The sequence below is a fragment of the Prinia subflava genome, chromosome 7, assembly GCF_021018805.1.
Source record: "Prinia subflava isolate CZ2003 ecotype Zambia chromosome 7, Cam_Psub_1.2, whole genome shotgun sequence".
Lineage (NCBI taxonomy): Eukaryota > Metazoa > Chordata > Aves > Passeriformes > Cisticolidae > Prinia > Prinia subflava.
Window position 1 is genome coordinate 17,707,576 of NC_086253.1, and position 19,871 is coordinate 17,727,446.

General features: G+C 38.6%; 1 protein-coding gene across 1 annotated transcript in view; it reads right to left on the minus strand.

The window, feature by feature from the left end:
- Positions 1-2,784: 2,784 nt before the first annotated feature.
- Positions 2,785-19,871, minus strand: part of DHX15 (DEAH-box helicase 15) — a 45,445-nt gene continuing 28,358 nt past the window's right edge. The window contains exons 8-14 of the mRNA XM_063401714.1: positions 19,007-19,156; positions 18,733-18,841; positions 17,459-17,650; positions 14,279-14,401; positions 11,945-12,135; positions 4,570-4,739; positions 2,785-3,349 (exon numbers count right to left, since the gene is read on the minus strand). Coding sequence (XP_063257784.1) covers positions 3,232-3,349; positions 4,570-4,739; positions 11,945-12,135; positions 14,279-14,401; positions 17,459-17,650; positions 18,733-18,841; positions 19,007-19,156 — 1,053 coding nt within the window. The 3' untranslated portion in view covers positions 2,785-3,231. The remainder of the gene's footprint in view (positions 3,350-4,569; positions 4,740-11,944; positions 12,136-14,278; positions 14,402-17,458; positions 17,651-18,732; positions 18,842-19,006; positions 19,157-19,871) is intronic.

Genomic DNA, 19,871 nt, shown 5'->3' on the forward strand with positions numbered 1-19,871 from the left:
AACAAGGTTTTACCTTTCAACACTGAACTTAAAAAAACCCAGAGCAACTCTCAATCCGCTGTACCCGAGACAGCAGTAGCTAAGGAGGTGGCTCCTGATAGTTTCCCTGTAGGGATCAGGAAACATCTTACTTTAAGAAGCCCTACTGTCCCTGTCATTACTCCTTCAGAGATAGAGTGACTCCTTAGACATGTGGCTCCCCTCCCACTGCTATATGGCTCTAAAATTACATCAAAAGTGAGATTTGCAGTAACTCTAAGGTATCCACAGTGATTTAAGTGAATCTGTGTTTCTGCCCTGAATCCCTGAATGGCCTCTGTTGAGATTAGTACTGGGCAGAGAACAGACTGCACAAAGCCACTCTGACCCCAGGACCCTTCTCCACTACTCAATTCTTAGTGAAGGAATAATTCCATACACAGTACACACAGGCCCCTACAACAAAATGCTTTAGTCCTAAACTCAAGTATTGCACGTGCTTTGTCAGTTCTTCAACAAACGGGGGTGTTTTTTGGGAATACACAAGTGTCATGCAAGTATCAATTGCAATAGGTTCCCCAGGTGTCAAGGCTTTCATGTCTTCCTGAAGCACTGTCCCCCAGATTCCATCAGCATCCCAGCAGGAAAGCTGTTTCCCATTGCTTGCAGGAGGGGTGGGGGCACCCGGCCTGCTCTGTCCCCAGTGACAGCTGGGACACCGCCAGTTTTCCAATTAAGCCCAGGTGTCACCAGCTTAATTGGAAGGTTGCAGGGTTGCACAGGTGTCAGAGGACATGAGTTTGGCCAGCAGTAAGTATTTGCATTCCTGGTAGCAGAGGGGAAGAGCTGGTCAGCTGTCACAGCCCAAGCTGAGCTTGTGGGCATGACAATTCAAGGGAAAGGAAAACCACCAAAAACAAGCCAAAGTCTTTCCTGTGTCAAGTTCCACTCACAGCCACAGCCATCTGCTCCCCCATCCCCAAGGACCCACGCTACAACAGCTGATGCCAGCTGGTTTTGGGGTCCCTATGGCGTTTCATGTGGAGAACTGTCTGTGGCCCTTGCCAGACCTAAGGAAAGTCATGCAGAAGGTGGCTCTACACGTTCAGCTGAAGGATGCACACAAACGCTAGAGCAATTCTTACCTGGGGAGCAGACGGATTTCAGCACTGCACAATGCAGCCCCCTCTGCTCACCACATAGAGGATAAGAAGTCATCAGGAAACCCCACATATCCAGCCTGAGGCATCCTAGAGCAGCAATTTGCAAAACCAACATTTGCATGTTCAGGAATACTAGTTTGAAATCCAGTTGCCTAAGAAGTTCAGAATCCCTGTTTTATTTAAAACCCCTTCTAACTGCAGTCAGAAAACACAATCCAGTTCATTTTATGCAGTGAAGCTCTTTCCTTCCTTCCTATTGGAAATGGTTTGGTAGGGTAGGAAAGTCCAGACTCATCTCACACTACCTCTCACTTAGCAAACCCGAGACAGACTCTCGAGTCCCACTGCATATTATAAATGCACTCAAATGTTAATCTTCTTACATTTTTATCTTCGCTATTACTACTTTACTTGCTAACGAAGTTTTCAAAAATTCTCAACTCCCCACCATATAAGTAGCAATTTAAAAGAAAGTTGGAACTGGAAGAAAATCCTCAGATTATTCCAAGTAATTGTATAGCCCACTACCACAATTTAAATAGGAAAGGATACCCCAAACATCAGTGCTTAAAATTAGTCTGAGGTTAGTTACCAGCTCTGCAAACAAACTATTTTTGCTTCAGCCTTACAGCATGACAGCAGCACAGCTCTCTTCCTAAGGGAATCAGTTTCAGCAAGAGCTGATCCAGCTGCTCTTTGCCAGAAGGACCAAACCTCAGTGTACTCCACAGGGAGAGAAAAACAGAAATCTGATGAAATACATTAAACTATTGAACAATTTGGGTTCAACCAGACCTTAAAGATCAAGTTCCAACCTTCCTGCCATAGGCAAGGACACATTCACTAGACCAGGCTGCTCAAAGCCCCATCCCACTTGACCTGGGACTCTCTGGGGACAGTGCCTCACCAACTCCACAGTGAGAAATTTCTACCTTATGTCCAATCTCCATCTACTCTCTACCAGAGTAAAACAACTGGCCCCTTGTCCTGTCACTGCTAAAAGTTTTTACAACAGGCCCTGGTAAAAATCCTCACTCATTCCTCTAACACCTCTGGAGGTATTGTAAGGCCACAATTATTCTCCTTCTTTTTTCCAGCCCGAACAATACCAACTTTCTCAGCCTGCCCTCCTAAGAGAGATGCTCCAGCCCTGTAATCAAATTTTACCATAAATTCCTCATGAGATTAGGCTGTCATATCATATTTTACAAAAAATCACTACAAAATTACAACAGTGCAGAGTGATTTGATCTACAGTGTCATTTATGCTATTGTTTGTGTTGATCCTAAACAGTACCTGATCACTGCCCAACAGGGCAATTTCTACCTGGCCACACACACTTCACTTTATAGGACACGCTACTACAGTTCTGTCTGAGAAATAATTAGGGCTATGTTGGAAGAAAGCATTCTCCTAACACATGCATGCATTTTGAGTTTTGTAAATAATTTTAACAAGTTTGCAAGGGATCAACATTGTATGCATCATATTATATCATTATTGTGCTACTTAAACATCTGTACTTTTAGTATTAAATTATTAAACTACTGCCATGTCAATCAAACAGCAGTTTAATGGGAGACTAAATGGGCTTCTCATGTTTCAATCAAAATAGAAATACTGACATACTGTGGCACAAAATTAGTATAAATAGACTTTATTGAAGTCAGTACCCTTGTACTGAAGCCGAAGATTGTGTCTACAGAAGCACAAGTTGTAACATTTCACAACTTCTAAAAGGAATGTCAACAATTACAACGATCATGCATACCATGGTCGATAATCACATTTTAGAAGCATTTTCAACCATTTCTAAAGAAATGCTTATAACATTGTTATATATAGAACTACTTTCAATAAACTGCAAAACATTGATTAGCTTTTCCAGTATGAGCTACAGTGTCAACACAAAAGGGAGGCATAAATGTTTAATTTATGAAATCAGAATGGAATATTTACTGTAAAGAAAAATTAAAAAGCTTTCAAATAAAGGCCATTATTGAACCAAAGTGAAGAGCACAACTTGAACTTTGAATCCTTTCATCTCTTAAAGCTGTCCTCTGAATAACTTCAGTTCAAAGCATAAATTCAATACTGTGAGTATTCCTTGGACTGAAGTTTGGCAATGATGCGATCCAACTGTCTCTTTGCTTCGCACTGTGGAAAATTGCTCATGTCATAATATTGAGGGGCAATTTTCACCAGCCTGTCAAAAAAGGAAAAGCTTGTTACTGATACTCAAACTTTAAGATGCATCCTACAGAAATTCTACAACTGAAGGAAACAAAGGTTATCCACTATTTTCAGCTCATTTTGCAATTTTAAGACTGAAATTTACACACATGCACAGACACTCAAAATGGCAGTGCCATCCTGACCAAGTGTTCAAGTCTAAGGCAAAAATGACACATGTGAATCTCCTGTGATGCTCCTGTCTGACCATGTGCTTGTTACAGACCCTTGCTGCTGCTTCAGTACCTGCCAGGGTAATCCACAAAGCCAGAGCCTTCTCTTAATGTCAGAGTCCAGCAGCCACAGAAGTCTATGCAAACATCCACTTGTGTCAAGAGTACAATTCAGCCTGAGCTGTTTTAAACTTAAAAATAAAACCACGGCCATAGGATTCTGCTTTAGGTTAGAGAGTGTTTGTTGAAAGAAGATTTCTAAGCAGGGATTCAAACACATTTTCCATTCAGATACTACAGACAATATAAATATATATGCTGTGTTTTCCAGCTTATGAATCTTTAAACTCTTCCTGCACAACAGTAAAATTACAGCCACAGACGAGCCTCCTGTGTCCCCAAAGCTTACTACAACCTGGTAGTTAAAGTACCACCTTAAAGACAGGCAAGATGCTTCAGATCTCTGCTTGTCTGCAGAGATTCAGGCTTCTAATTTCCTTGATATACTTAGTTGGCAAATAAAGACCATGACATGGGGCAAGTTGTACCACTCTTACCACCTCTTTCCTTAGAATTTTAAGAAAGCATGAAATGCTGTTCAGAGCCTTGTAAAATATCAGACAGAAGAAATCCTAGATCTTGACAACAGAAGCACTGATATTGACGTACTGGTAATCTCCTCACTCAGGTATGCAAGTGGGTGCTAGGACATACCCCCAAACCTCACAACTTCAAGCAGCTCCAGGCTTATGAAGTAACTGGTTCTAAGTTAAGCTGTGCATTGCACAGAGAGTCCAGGCATCAGAGGCCTAACACAAAACCCATAAACCGGCACAAGTAACCACAAAGAAAACCTTTAGTCATCTACAAGATCCCAAGTCCATACCATCGCCATTCCTCAAATCATTGTTGTAAAACTAGCTTCAGGAAAAGTAAAAAGAATTACCTCAACTTAAAAAAAGGGGAAAAAAACCCCAAGAACTCTAGAGTAGATCATGACTGTTGCAAGACTGTGGCTTACCATTCTGGCTTGATGTCTGTACATGTCCGGATGTAATTCTTCGTTGTAAGGACAAACTCATTATACAGCACCCATTCTGGTTTGTGATCAAGAACAGTGGAGGGATGCAGCTGCACCACCTGGTTATCTTTCACTGTTAAGTAATGCCCTGTTCGCTCCAAATGTGCCACCTACATAAAAAGATATTTTTTCATTAACACAGGCAATTTGTAAATGAAGCAATTTCAAGCTGATTGTAAAGTGTTCTACACAAAACATACTAACCCAACTTTCAAACCTCATCTAAATTTGGCACATTACTTGACCACTTCAAGTATTCATGGTTTTTTATAGACACGATCAAGATGCCAGATGTTTTTGCTAACTACCATGGTATGTGTGTATTCTAATACACAATCCAAGCAATATACAAAAATAATTATTACCCAAAAAGAATAATCATTATTAGAACAGCAGCACTGCAAACACAAAGTACTGGAAGGAAATATATACTGGACAGGTTTGCAACATCATACAAAGTCAACTGTGGTCTACTACAGACATCTGCCTCAAGCATTTAATTTGCAGTAGCCACTGTGGGACCAGTAAGTCACAATGTTATCCTTCCATGAGAGAGGTCTCACTACAGAATAAGTTTCAGAGCTGTAAAATGTAGGTTCAGCAACACACTTGTGCTGTGACCTTGGTGAAAATCAATTAACCTCCCTCTGACTAAGCTTCTTGCTCTATGAAAGGGAATAATGCCTGCCTTGCCAAGATGCTCCGATACCTAGCTCATTAAGATTTGGTAAAGCAGACAGTTATCCTTAGAATGATATCCTCTGTACGAACAGCTAATCTAACAGAACAAGTAACTAAAATTAACGCTTTGATACCAGTAATTGAAAATAACCTCATCTTATTTTATATATATACACACACACATTGAGTAAAAAGATTAAATAGGTTGGACAATGGCTGAAAGACATGAAAAAGACATTTTTAGTAAGATTATTAGCTGTTTTCATTTAATATAGATTGTATACTTCTTTGTTTTCTTGAATTCCTAGGTATAGTTCACCCTCTTTTTGCCTAGTCAAGAGCAAATTCCACTTATTACATAAAACCCCAGCCCTTCTAAAGCAACAGCTCCCTCAAGTTTTAAGCCAGAATATCTCTTTACTAAGAAATTACTTACTTGGAATGTGCTTCTCTTAAAACCGTTATGACATTAATATCCAGAACATGTTTTATGAGTAGAACAAAGTATTTCGATAGTTTGCAAATTTTGTCACACAAGATTTGAGAGATAACACTTTATTTCACGTATGAGAAACCAGAAGAGGTTCCTTTAAATGGAGATCAACAGCACACTATCTGCAATGATTTAGGCCTAATTTTATTCAACTCAATACATCTGTAGTATTAAGTAACAGTATAGGTGCAAACCAGACTAGACTAGACACTCGTTTGTCACATGCCTAACACACAGAGCACACCTTGCTGTGGGATTATGACTTTTCAAAGGAAGTTTTGTTTAAAAATCAATTTCATTTTTCAGATCAAAAGTACACACGCATATAAAAGTATCTGTTTTACCTCTTCTAGTTCTTCCTAGAAAAGGACAGAACAATGCATTATTTAGGTTTCATTCTGGAAAACTGTGCTGTTAAATTCAATACAATTTACCTTTAACACCTCAGTCTCACTCATATGTATTAAAACAGTAAAGTCTTATACTCTACCTTTCCCAAATACAATTTCCTTTTCCATGTAATTTGTAATGCTGGAGTTATGTTTCTTATTAACTTTGTATAATTCTGAAGCATACTCAAAGAAAAATAAATGCTGCAGAAACGTACCGTTAGCTCTTAATTTCCAGGGAAGGCCAAGAATTGGAATAACCCCAATTACAAAGAAAATGGTTCCTCAGACCACTGGTATCAGGGCCAAGCCACCTTTAGGTGGTTACATACTACTGTGACTGGCTTCAGTCCTGAGGTAACAGTGAGCTCTGTATTTGTCCTCTTTAGATGTTTCCACAGAGTGTGCTTTTTGGCACACACCTTGGTAAAGAATTTCAGGGTCAGTAATGGCAACTGTCTAGGGAAACAGACAGTGAAGCTCTGGCTCCAGAGCAAGCCACAGTGATCTGCCAGCTGCTGCATTTTCCTGCTCATTCCTGGCCTGCACTTTTCCAGCACAGTTGACCGAGCCCATTCTTGCTTCTACTCTGTAAGTGGCCTGCCAGGTCACTGAGCTGAAAGAATTTAGAATGGGCTCAGGCAGTCACCAAGGTTGACATAAGGGAGTAAACAAGGACAAATGGGAGGCAGCTTATATCACTCCTCTGAAACCCTGGCTTGCAAGCAATCCCAGTGCCTGTAAACAGTGGGGTGGTTGGACCAAGTGTCCTCCAGAGGGCCCTTTCACCTCAACCATTCTGTGATTTTTTCAGAGTATAGAGAGCATGAGCTTCTGCAGAAACCACAGGATTGTTCAGAGTATGTCCAGGATGTGGGTTCACTTTCTGAGGAGTAGTGGTAACAAGCAAGATACAACAGAACATAACTGAACCCTGACATAGCTGAAGAATTAGGCTGAACATGACTCTAGAAGAATGGGCAAGTGCCAAGTTGTATCTCTGCAACAAATTACTCTACAGCTCCAGAAAGCCCACATGGCTGATGATTTAGAGACAACTATAATATCTTTATGAACATGACAAACCCAAATGGAAACAGTGGCACATACCACCAGAGGAAAATGTTTCACTTCAAGTTCTCATCACAGTTTTATTAAGAATTACACTCTCTCCTCTGAAATTTTAAGTATGTTTGTCCTTATTTATTAGCTGTCATGTCATTGAACCTAGAGGGCAAAGTCAAGGGTCATTAAACAAACATTAACACTAAACCCAAATGCACTTGGCAAGGTCAAAAGCAGGAGCAGTATCACAAGTTCCAGTCCTTTTAGATTTAAGGCTATACATTGTAGCATGCTAGTTTTGACAGACAGCTTAGAGAAATGACTGGTCTTTATTCTTTCTGACCAAAGGCTAGCATGCACCAAAGGAACCCTGGCAGTTGTCTGAATTTCCAAAATTTCCAAAATTTCTGCTTGCAGCACACACAAGAGTGTTTCTGAATCTATTAAAAAGTTTTACACCACTCTTCTGCATTTTTGAAGCGCAAAATGAATACTATTAAATGCACCAGTGACCACCTTTATGTCATAGGTTTATTTTATTACCATTTTATTATTGTAGGAGCTTGATTATGTAAAGACTTCAGAAATATACGTAATTCCATACAAGAAATATGCACCAAAGACTGGGTAGCATCAAGAATGAGATTTTAGTTAGAAGGCAAATCATCTGACATCTTACTTCCTGTACATTATTGGTCATTTAAGTTTATGCTCTGTAGTGACCATGATATATATAGCCTGTGTTTGACTAAGTCACATCTCCCAAGAAAGACTCCAAGCTTGATCTGTATACATTTCCAGCATGAGGGCCAATGGTACCCTGGGGTGCATTAGGAGTAGCACTGCCTGCAGGAGGAGGGAAGTGATCCTAGTGAGGCTCATCTGGAGTGCTGTGCTCAGTCCTGGGCTCCTCAGGACAAGGGAGACAGGAGCTCCTGGAGCAGGTCCAAAGAAGGGCTATAAGGATGATGAAGGGCCTGGAGCATCTCTGTTACGAGGAAAGGATGAGGGACCTGGGCCTGTTCAGCCTTGAAAGAGGAACAGTGCCCATCAGTATCTGAAGAGAGAGTGGCAGGAGGAAGAAGCCAGGCTCTTTTCTGTGGTGCCAGGCAATAGGACAAGAAGCAACAGACAAAAGTGGTTTTAAGTTCCATTTGAACATGAGGAAGAACTTCTTTACTGTGCAGTGACAGAGCACTGGAAGAGACTGCCCAGAGTGTTCATTGATTTCCCTCACTGGGGGTATTCCAGAACTGTCTGAACACAATCCTGTGCCATGTTCTCTAGGATGACTGTTTGAGCAGGGAGGCTGGACCAGATAATCCAAGTGTGGTCCCTTTCAACCTGACCCATTCTTTGATTTGAAAACACAGAGGGCTTGCTTCCACCTTTAAATTCTGTTTTAAATTTTCAACTATCAGTTCTTGTTCTGTTTTCAATACTAGATTGAAAATACTATGATAAAAACCTAGGCTGCTTTTGACAACTGATAAAAACCAAAATCACTATGAGGAAGATGACCTCTCCTTAAGATATTCTGTCATTTGCTTGCCTTTTCCAATTTGTTTCCTTAGCTTATTTTCTGTAGTGTAATTATTTTTTGCTTAGTCTTAACCACAGTTACTGCAGCTAGTATTTACACTTTAAAAGATTCTAAACTTAGTTTTCAATGGATATCATGGATAAGCCTCCATTTAGGGGTTACCTATTCTTGTGACTTACTTTGATCCCCAGCTAACACAAAGCTAAATATTTATCCTATTCAGATTTTTCTATAAAGTATGCTTAGTTATTTAACAGAAGTAGGAGAAATAATCTATACTTAGTTCTGGAACTTTATTACCAAATTATAAATATATTACAGTTGTACAATATACCAATTCCTTTCCAAGACAGGCTATGTTCGGAACAAAATAATTGAGAAATCAGTACTTTTCTTTTTGCAAAGATCACTCTTGCTGTATTTTACATTTCCTTTGCATAGTCTGATGTGTGATACAGAAAGTTACTTTTAGAAGTTTTGCATTATAAGAACTAGAAGAAATCTGATTCACAGCACAAAAACTTTAAAAGACATTCAACTTCTTGTCAATATCTACTTCTTTTCAGAACTGTTGACAGTTTTAAATTATTTTACTTTTTACTTTGCTTGTCTATGGCAGATTTACTGGAATTCAAATTTGCATTTAAATATGAAGGATAAAAAGATGACTCATCACCAGCAGAAATTCCACATTTATCTGTCTCTGACACACAACTGAAGGCAGGTAAAAACAGAGTACTTAGTATTGATTACAATATCAGTATTAGTACAATAGTCAGTACCAGCCTACACTGTCTGACCTAAACCACAGGTCTTGATTAGTACAGAAAACTACAGTGAAATTTTATGACTGGTTTTAGGACAGTAGGAAATTATCAAAGTATAAACAATGCAGTAAATGAGAAGTATTTCAAGACATTGGCTGCTACTGCTCTTTCCACTTCACACTGCCTTTCTAAATTTAGAAAGTTTGAAGAATAAACTTCTGCCATGTGTTGTCCACAGACCTCAGTATTTTACATACAGAAGCTTACACTGAACCTTACATGCAGAAGCTATCTGCAGTACAAGTACACATTTCACAAGTGCCCACACTAGGAATTCTACACATGCTCTGTGCTAAGAGGACAAAGGGTGATGTATGCATTTCATTACTAAGGTTTTCTGAAAAAAGCCCCCAAATGCTACAGCCTGAATATTAGCTTGGAGAGGGTGTAATGTGTGTACAGACTAAACCTGTAAGTACTTCAGCTGCTGGTAAATAACATTTCAGTATTTAACATTTTTCTACTGAAGGTTTCTTGAAGCAATATGGAATTCACCATAGAAGGTTCAGAGTCAAGGTCAAATAGGTACCATACTGTCATGGAGGTTTACAGAGTTGAAGAAACTCAAACAAAAATAGACTGAAACACTTTGAAGCAGAAGAGTAACAGCTGAAATGGCTTCCACTCCAAATAGTTCCAACAGGTCTGCTATACTATCTCTTGATACACCCCAAATATTCAATTAGGCATTTTGGCTGAGAGAGGCAGTAGACAACCTACTGACCACGAAAGAGACTTCTGGACAGACTTTAATTTTCATCTGCATGAGCCTACTTACTACTCTATTGACAGCAAAAATACCAAGTCAGATCTTTAACTCCTAAGACACAGAGACCAAAAACCTACCTGCACCAACACTGGTGCAGCTCCCCATGCATGGGAATAGGTGTTTTCTAATAGGAAAACATCAATTAGAGGAAGAGTTTAACTCTGAGTAACATAAACTGAGAGCACACCAACTTTCAAGTACATGGCCTCCCCACAGGTCCAATTAAGTGAGAGAAGGCATGGGGTATAATGCCAAACAAAAGTGCAGCTGTGGCACTCAGACCTGCCTGAGGCTCAAAACAGAACACTGGGCAGAACTGTTGTCTTTCAAAACATTTCTAGAATTGAAGGTGTAGGTAGGAATGTGTTCTGCAGCATTTGCCAAGAAATCTGCAGAAAACATGTCCCAAATTCAAGGACTGAACACAGTCACAGCTTACTTGTCTGAAAGGTTACAGCAAGTAAGGCTTTAGAACCATTTAATTATTTAAAAGCAGCCAACAGTCTTAATCTCCCATTTGCATTACAGTGAAATGCAGTTGCTGACATTGATATTTCTGCATTCTGAAAGCCCAGGAACATATTTCTACTGCAGACTGGCTGGCTGAGCCCTGGAGACAGCATTTGGCAGGGGCAGTTTAAGGACAGGATGCCCAAGTCTGTGCCCCAGTTCGGGTGTGTAAGTGCAGTGCTTGTCAGGCCCAGCCATGCTCACCTGCACAGCACTGACCAGCTGGCAAGTGTTTGTGTTTAAACACCTCAGGAGCACACCCCAAGGGAAAAATCTGGAAATGCCATGGGCACTGGTCAGCCTCTTAAAGATAACAAGATTGTGCTCTCCAGAAGCGAGGTATTAGACTCTAGCAAAGATGTTGCAGAGAAGTGTCAAATGCTTTTTTGCTATGAAACAAATTATCATAGCAGTCCAGAGTGCAAGAGGATGAAGATTCACAGTCTGCACCTGCAAGAGCCTGCAAAGAGACTCTAGCAGTCATAAGGATGTGCTGAAGAGAAAAAACACAGCAGGATAGGACTAAGGGTGGGGGGGGAGGAAAACCCACCTAAAAACAAAACCAAACCAAACAAAAAATAACAAACAAAAACCCAAGCAGCCTGCACTCTAGCTTGGGGCATGCTTAACCTAAGATGCAAAGCATGCAGGTAGCAGCACACTGGAGACTGGCTTCCATAGAATCCTGGCTCAAGTGGCAAATGCACTTCCAACAGTATACATCTTGAGTTACCAAAGTGTTCCAGTACTCCAGCATCTGACTCACGTAATTGAAAAGTGAAATAGAAACATGGAGAAATATACAAAACAAAATACTCTCTATAAAGATCACACATTTTTCATACATCTGTACCGCTATATTTCCCCTTCTGGTATCAGGTTACAAATAACTATTGAGACTGCCTACAACTTTTTTTCCATTTGACTGAAGAATGTGCTACCTGAGTCATCACCTAGCAACCGGACAAAGACTACATGGCAGTATAGTTAGCCACGTGTAATTTAAGTAACGTTTATTAAGCTGCAGTAAACACATACCTGCATGAAATACCCAGTAACTAATGCCTTTCTTATGTTGATGTAATAGTCTCGGCTGGTAAAATCTGTGCTTCTACGAGGCAAATTAAATCTATCCATGATTCGTGACAGCTGTTGGCGTACATTGTCTGCAGACATCAGGGACCTGTAGTTAATGAAGTTGTCATAACACCACTGAACCGACTCATGATCTGCAACATTAGAAAACATGAATCAAAATTAGAACAAGTAAATAAAATAGCGACTAACTGATTCATCAGTCAGATGAACCAGAAAAAAAAAATCCATGAACTTTTATAAATGGTAACAGCTCTTGGTTTATTCCGTTGATTTCTTGCACTAGGTAACTTCCCGAAACTTTTCTATTCAGGAAGCAGCATGTGGTCAGGACAGAAGAAAAGCAGGGTTTTTTTTCCCTCTCACAATATAACGAACACAGTCACTGCTGTTTTACTGAAATATCACATCACTAAATTTTGGACACTTCAAAAATCCCATCCTGCAAGTAGAAAAACCATCTTGCAAACCTGAGGTGTAAAATATAGCATGATGTCAGGAACACTGCACAGCCTTTAATTGCAGCATGCAATGAACATACAAGACAACTGTACACAACCACGCTGTATTTGAGAAATGAAACCCTACTTAAATTAAGCACTCAAGCAACAGCTAAGAGCTATACAGTCTGTTCTAAGTGTGACACACCTCACAGCAGTTTAAGTGAATGTGACTGGTAAAATACAGCCACTGTAACAGAACTCTGTAGTCTGTTCCTACTGCTGATAGCTCTGAGAAATCTGATGAAACAGCAAGAACCAGCCTTTCCGTCAGTATAAATATCTGCATGTTTCACATCAAGAAACCCTGTTCTCCCTAGCAATTCTTTGACTTTTCAAGTAATGCTTTTCTAATCTTTGTCAGTTCAATAATCCAACAAAGGCAGCCTTAAAAATTAAAACTTAAGGCAACTCTTGGAAAGAAGAGACTTAATTTGCACTGAAAAGAATGAAGGTTATGGAAGCCGAGGTAAGTCCAAGTTCTTTTTTGCACTTTACCTTACAGAATATATTTTAAATTAAACTCTTGTACAGTTATGATTCTACTGCACAGTACCACAGCATACTATCTGAGCCAACTGAACCAGGCATCACAGATAAACCACAGATGTTTTACATTGTTCTAGATAAAAACAGTAGTAACATTTTGTCTTTTGATCCCAGAAATCAATTCACATTTTTCACAAGATGATTCCTGAAATAATTCCATCCTCCAGTAACCTGAGTATTAAAGCAATGTTTTCCAGAAACATGCACAAATTGTCTGCCAGACATTCTGGATCCTAATAACAAAAAAGCTAACAAGGAAAAAACAAGCAACATGTATCTCATTTACAAATGTTTAATAGAGGTTTCTTAGCTATTGTTTGTATTGTAAACTGAATGTATTTGCTTGTACTTTTGCACCTATCTTGGATTGTCACATGACAGTGTTAGAAGGTTTCAATACAAAATTTCTAAATCAAATCTCTAAAAGAAAGGGGCATTAAGCTGCATTTCTTTTTACTTAGGGTAAAAAGACTGCTAGGTTTTGTTTGCTAACAGGACAGTATAACTAGAGCACCTAAGTTTACATGGCTGGCAGTTTACAGCAATCTTTTTATTTGCCACCAATATAAGTCACTATTTAAAAAAGTGGGTCACTTCCACATTTTTCAAGAGAACTCCTACCTTCACCTGTTCATTCTTATCTTCTTTAAGCTGTTAAAATATACTTCAGCTATGTTGAAGAGGATCATACATTTTCTCTAAATTCCATCCAGAGAAATTATATAATTGAAACATATGTATCGCACAGTTCTATGTTACTTCTTGTTGATGCATCATCCCTTTGCCTCTCAATGTATTCCAAAGCCTTATTACAGAATTCCTAATCGTATTAAGAAGTTAGGATTAAAAAGGTTTTTGTTCTAGGAACACACCCTTCTCCAAATTCACAGCTTTTTCTGCACTGCTCTGTCTGAAAAATCACTAAGTAATTATGCAGATTTTTTTATAATTAATGTTAGATAAACTTCCAATATTTCTTAATTACAGGAACACTTGCTTCCTTCTGTCCAGGGTTACTCAGCATCGATTTAAAAGTGTGGCTTGTTTGCATGCTCATCAGCTTATTTTGAGATTGCTTGGGTAGTTTTTTTGGTTTTGTTTGACCCCCAAAGGAAACTAGCACTTAAATAACAAAACCCAAGCCTTTCAAGTGTCCTTGGAACCCAGAAACAGAAGTTGGCAGCACAAAGCATAACAAATAATTTTACTAGAACAGACACAGACTTACTTTGCTTGAAAGCGTGGTAGACATTCAGCAACGTCAAATGATCTCCATCTATGTGGGCAAACCTCATCTTGGCTTCATCTGCTGCTTTCTTTGCTTCCGTGGGGCGAACAAAACACTGTGGGACTAAACAAGGTTGGTATGGGCCCAACACAAACGCCCATATCGATGAGTCACGCATTCACAGATAGAGGAACAAGGCCTAGCTAGGTCAGTTCACAGAGCATAGGGCAGGGCAGGATGGCCTCCAACTGCATCTTGGACTGTTTACTACCTTGATTTGGTACATCAACACCTAACCACATCTGTAAGACAAGAGGGTTTCAAAGCTACAGAGTACCTGATTATTTTAATAGAATTATATGTAAGCATCAAAATCTCTAGTCTGAAGGCCATCAAGGTTACCTACACAGACTAGAAGGCTAAACAGATCTTAGTTCAAATCCAGTGCTGATAGCTCTACCAGGAGCTAGTACCGCACGGAATGAAACACTAATTGCAAATTTGCTTCTTCAGAAAGCCCCTACAAAGTAAATAGTTCTGAAATTGTTTTGTACTAGCACAGTCTAAACCAACTTGAGGTTTGATTACTGCAAGTCTGTTACTAGACAGAAAACACCAGTCGAGTCTCTTCCCACATGGTATTGCTATCAGCACTGGTATACAGAAACATATGAATGAAGGTATTAATAAGTCTACAGGCTGTGATGGTAGCGGTAGTGGTGGAAGGTTAAACTGTCCTTTGGCACTCCTTCAAATAAAAATATACATAAAGAAATGCAACATAATGAGCTTTCACTATCATTATGCCCTCTTACATACATCTGATTCATCTCACTTCCATCCAAAAATCATGTTTTACCATTTCTTTTCCAGACACAAACTAGAAAAGACCATAAATAGTATTGCAGCCAACTTAATTCAGCATTCTAGTATGTTCTAAGATTGGTATCAATCCACAAGATCCTGAAACTAGTTGTAAGAGATCTGCTTGAGCAGGGAGGTTGCACCAGGTCACCTACTCTCATTTCTTCCATCTTTACCATTTTGTAATTTACTTTACAGAGATCTACACCAGAAAATAAATCAGCTTGGTTTTAAGTAGGTGTGATTTTTAAGAGGTTACATTTCAATGAAATTAATGATTAAATACTAAAAATCCTTCATCTTTTTCCAGCTGCTTGGGACTACATTAGTTTCTCATTAACTGAAGCCCTGCAATCACATGAGAACACCCCTTTGCATATGACGTATCCCTATCAAATGAGGGCTCTTTTGTGCAGCGTTACGTAGTTTTTCTTTATTCTTAAATTTGCATGAAAGCCCCAAAGCACTAGATATTGTGAGCTGAATACAAGATGCAACTTGAGAAAAAAAAAAAAATCACACTGTAACAGTGAATCATGGTTACAAATCAACGAAGACCAACGCATTAAAGAAAATGGAAATGCAGGTGTGAAATAAACACTCTGTAAAATGGGTCCTGCATTTGAAAAAAGAGATAATATCAAGTATATTTTAATTTCTATCTCATACGAATAAAATCAAAATTCAGATTACTCTATTACTGTCAGTTATTAACTCAGTGTGTTGAAAAGTAATAGTACTTTCCATACCACAGCATGACACCATGGCTTTTATAAAATGTAGTATAATCATTTAATCTGCTCATTTATTTAATGCTATTTTTTGCTCTTTTCCGTCACCTAGTTTCCCATTCAGCCCAAACTAAATACATGGATTGCAATCAACAACCTGACAATCTTTATGTGCATTTAATGCACCAAAACATACTATTAGGCTGCTGGTTTAAAGTGCTTACTTTGGGAAACACCCCACAAAAAGACCAGGACTATGGGTTTTTAAGGAGTAGTGTTTTAGTTATGACCCATAAATTAATCAGCTTCAATCCATTGTTTGTTTTTCCCCCAAAACTTATTTATAAATTACTTTAATTTAAAACAACAAAGGTATCATGGCCTGGGAAAAGTACATTGAAAAAGGAGTAAGGCAAATCAGTTAAAGGCCACAAACAAAAAACCTAAACTGACTTGTTCTATAGTAGATACTGGGGGGAGAAGGGGGAAGAGAAGAGAAAGACAGGCACCAACCTACCACCACCTCCGCAATTAAGCCCACCACTTAATTAAAGAAAAATATTATAATTCTGCCCTGCCCATCTGCTCTGAGTCTGAACAATCATAACTCTGAAACAAACATTTTAACTTGTTCTTAAAAACTTTCATATAAATATACTGTAGCACTAAACTGAAGCAACACATTTTACACTTAGTCAAATTTTTTTGTTCTCTATCCAACCAAGTTAAGCATGTCAGCAATACACCTGCAGTGTGGAGAGCCTGGTAAATTACCACATCCCAAAGACAAAAGAGTACTTAGGAGTAAGAACACCCCATTTTCATAACAGATTAAAACCTGCTGCTTTGTCCTATGACCTCTAGTTATGAAACAAAGTCAGTTCTACACTGTGGGGAAATGAAATACAAGGTTTGCTTGGTAATATTTTCCTCTCATTAAACTCTCTCAGCAAGCAGCCCTGCTCCGACACAGAGCTATTCATGGAACAGCAGCAGAGTATAACTGCACACCTTAGTTAATTCTTATAAAGGTACATCTACCTCCCAAGCTTCTTTTTTCCCCTTTGAAAGTACTGACTGTTCTCCAGTTTTACCATTTAATGACTGTATCATTAAAAATGTAAAAATGTATCATGTACAAGATTACAATTTAATATAAATTATACTCTAATCCCTTTGGGAAGACTGATCTATCAAAGTGCAGAAGAATGCACAATACAAAATAGATTGTACTGCCTTAAAAATTAGTGGCCAAAATGACATTTCTGGGCCTGACTATGAACCTAAATAGAAATTTCTGTTCCACTAGCCTGATTCCCCACCCCCAACAATTCAAATATATATACTTTTAACTGATGTTAGGAGCAAACTCTTAGATCATTTTACCTGCTGGTTTTCAACATTACTACTCACTAGCTTCAAGGTCTCTACATAAATCCATAATAACTAAACACATATATGAAGTTGTAAAAAGCAATTCTAATCTTGTTAAAAATAAATTTGTTATTTTTCTGATGTGGGAAAATTAAATTTTCCCCAAACTGAAGATTTGCAATTTGTTTAGTTTCTCTTTTCCTGCTATTACCTGACAACATGGCAGTAATAGATAGGACCTCATTAGAACAGTTGTAGTCACAGCTGGCAATAACCATTTTAGCCAGCTGTGGATCCAATGGAAATTCAGCCATCATGGATCCTAACTCAGTCAAGTCTCCATCATCATTTAAAGCGGCCAGATAATTCAAAAGCTCTAAAGCTCTCATCAGAGTTTCGGGAGCTGAAAGAAAAAAAATATGTAAATTCACACATTAACCAAAGGGCTCTGAATCAGCAAAAACCAAGGAAGCACACTTATTAGGTATCTTTTCTACCTTTTTTTTTTTTGTTCTCCATTCACTAGTATCCAAATGCAAAACTGTTACCAAACCCAGCAATACACACCCAAGCATGAATGAATGGGGGCGGCAGGGAGGGAACACTTATTTAGAAAAGCTTGAAACTTAATCACAAGCTTTGAATATTTGAAGATTACTACTCTTCAAAATTCAGACAGCAGTGGCACTGTGAAATTCAGTACCAGTAACACCACTTTTTGCCTTGTTCCATACTAAACAGAGCAGTAGTCCTAAAATTTCAGCCATGTCAACTCCAGATACCTACAGTCTTTCAGAAAGCCAGTAAGAATGTTCTCTTTATCTTGTAGTCCTCACATTACTAACCCACAAAGAAAAATAAAAGGAAATGTAAAAGTCTGCTAAGCTATCATACATGTTGCACAGAACAAAGAATTTACTGTTCTGCAGAAATATTTAAAAACATATAGACTATGCCAGATTTTTATTTTAGGGGAAGAAACAACTATCTCACCTATTTATATAGGTGATTTACATTTATTTTGACTGATTTACATTCTTGATTAGCAATATAATCCAGTTATTGCTAAAGCATATATGAAGATTTAACACTTAGAAGATGTACATAAACTACAGTTTGAGCCAAACCATGTATATTCAGCTTTAAAAACGCCAGCCTGTATTATTTACAAACAGTTGTTAACTGATTGCACAATCAGAATGTGTAATCAAGGTGGAAAGTAAAAAAAAACCTCAAACAACAGACTTTCTAATGCCAAGAATTTTGTCTTATTCTCTGAAGGCAAGGGGCTTTCAGTAGCTTCCTTGATTCCACTAGGAACTCTTACATAGAAAGAAAAAGCTTGCTTGGACATGACACAGAGCACTAATTTTCAGAATAAACAAGACATTCCTTACAGATTAAAATTTTAAAAAGAGAGAGAGAATTTATCCCATATTGTCATTACATCAAGTAGTCACAAAAATAAAGATTGGAAAGAGATACCTGGAGGATCCATAAAATCAAAGTGCACCAAATCATCTATACCAAGCTTCTTGAGCTGTAATACTACAGATCCTAAGTTAGACCTCAAAATTTCAGGGTATGTGTTGTCCTAGGGGAATGAGGGGGGGGGGAAAAAAAGAAGAAAATTTGTAACACTTCTTCCAGACACTTTATACTACAGAAGCATTCAAATTCTAATTTCATTTAATAGCACAGCACTCAACAACCTGACTCAGACATTCTTATAAACACAATGCGAAAACCAGAATCTTACCTGCATTTCAGTTTTGTAGGCTTTCTCTGTATACAGCCTGAAACACTTGCCTGGCCGAGTACGACCAGCACGGCCAGCTCGCTGCTGGGCAGACGCTTTACTGATGGCAGTCACCAGCAGAGACTCCACCCTGATACGAGGGTTGTACACCTATTTCAAAGTGCAGGCAGAGCAGGACAGAAGGTAAAATAATAAACAATGTTCACAGATAGGACAACTATCCAAACAGCTTTAAACTTATTTTTAAACACAGATTCTGCACAAGTTGTATGTATCTGAAAAAGGAAAGAAAACTGCCTACAAAGGATGCTGGAGAGCTTCAAATACAACTGCCTAGAGAACAGCATTTTTTATTCATCTGTTAACAGCAGCTCCTGCAGGTTCCCTGCTCTTAAATGTATTTTTAGATAAAATTTTCATGGCAAAAGGAATGTGTCCAATTTGTTCTACAGAGTGCTAAACACTCATGATGCTCAAAAACCCCATAAAAATGTTGTCTTGATATAACTACGGGGTTTAATAATCATATTCTAGAGATATGAAAAATCTAACATTAAGGTTTTATGCAACTGTAAAGATCAGGCTGATAATAAAAGTGTATTTCAAGGGTACATCAAGGCAGACTATCACAGCACAAAATATCTGCTGGTATCTACTGTAAAACTTCCACTGCAGCCATACCTAAACAGCAGCCCTGCCAACCCAATAGGGCTCATGGAAAGGAACACACTGAAAACAAAGGCACTAGTCAAACAAATAGTTTCAGCTGAAGACATTCTTGGTCCATGTTTTAAGACCTTTCAGATATGATCCAGTATAAAATACGTACAGAAACCTCTTCTTATACTGGAAGAATACCTTTTGT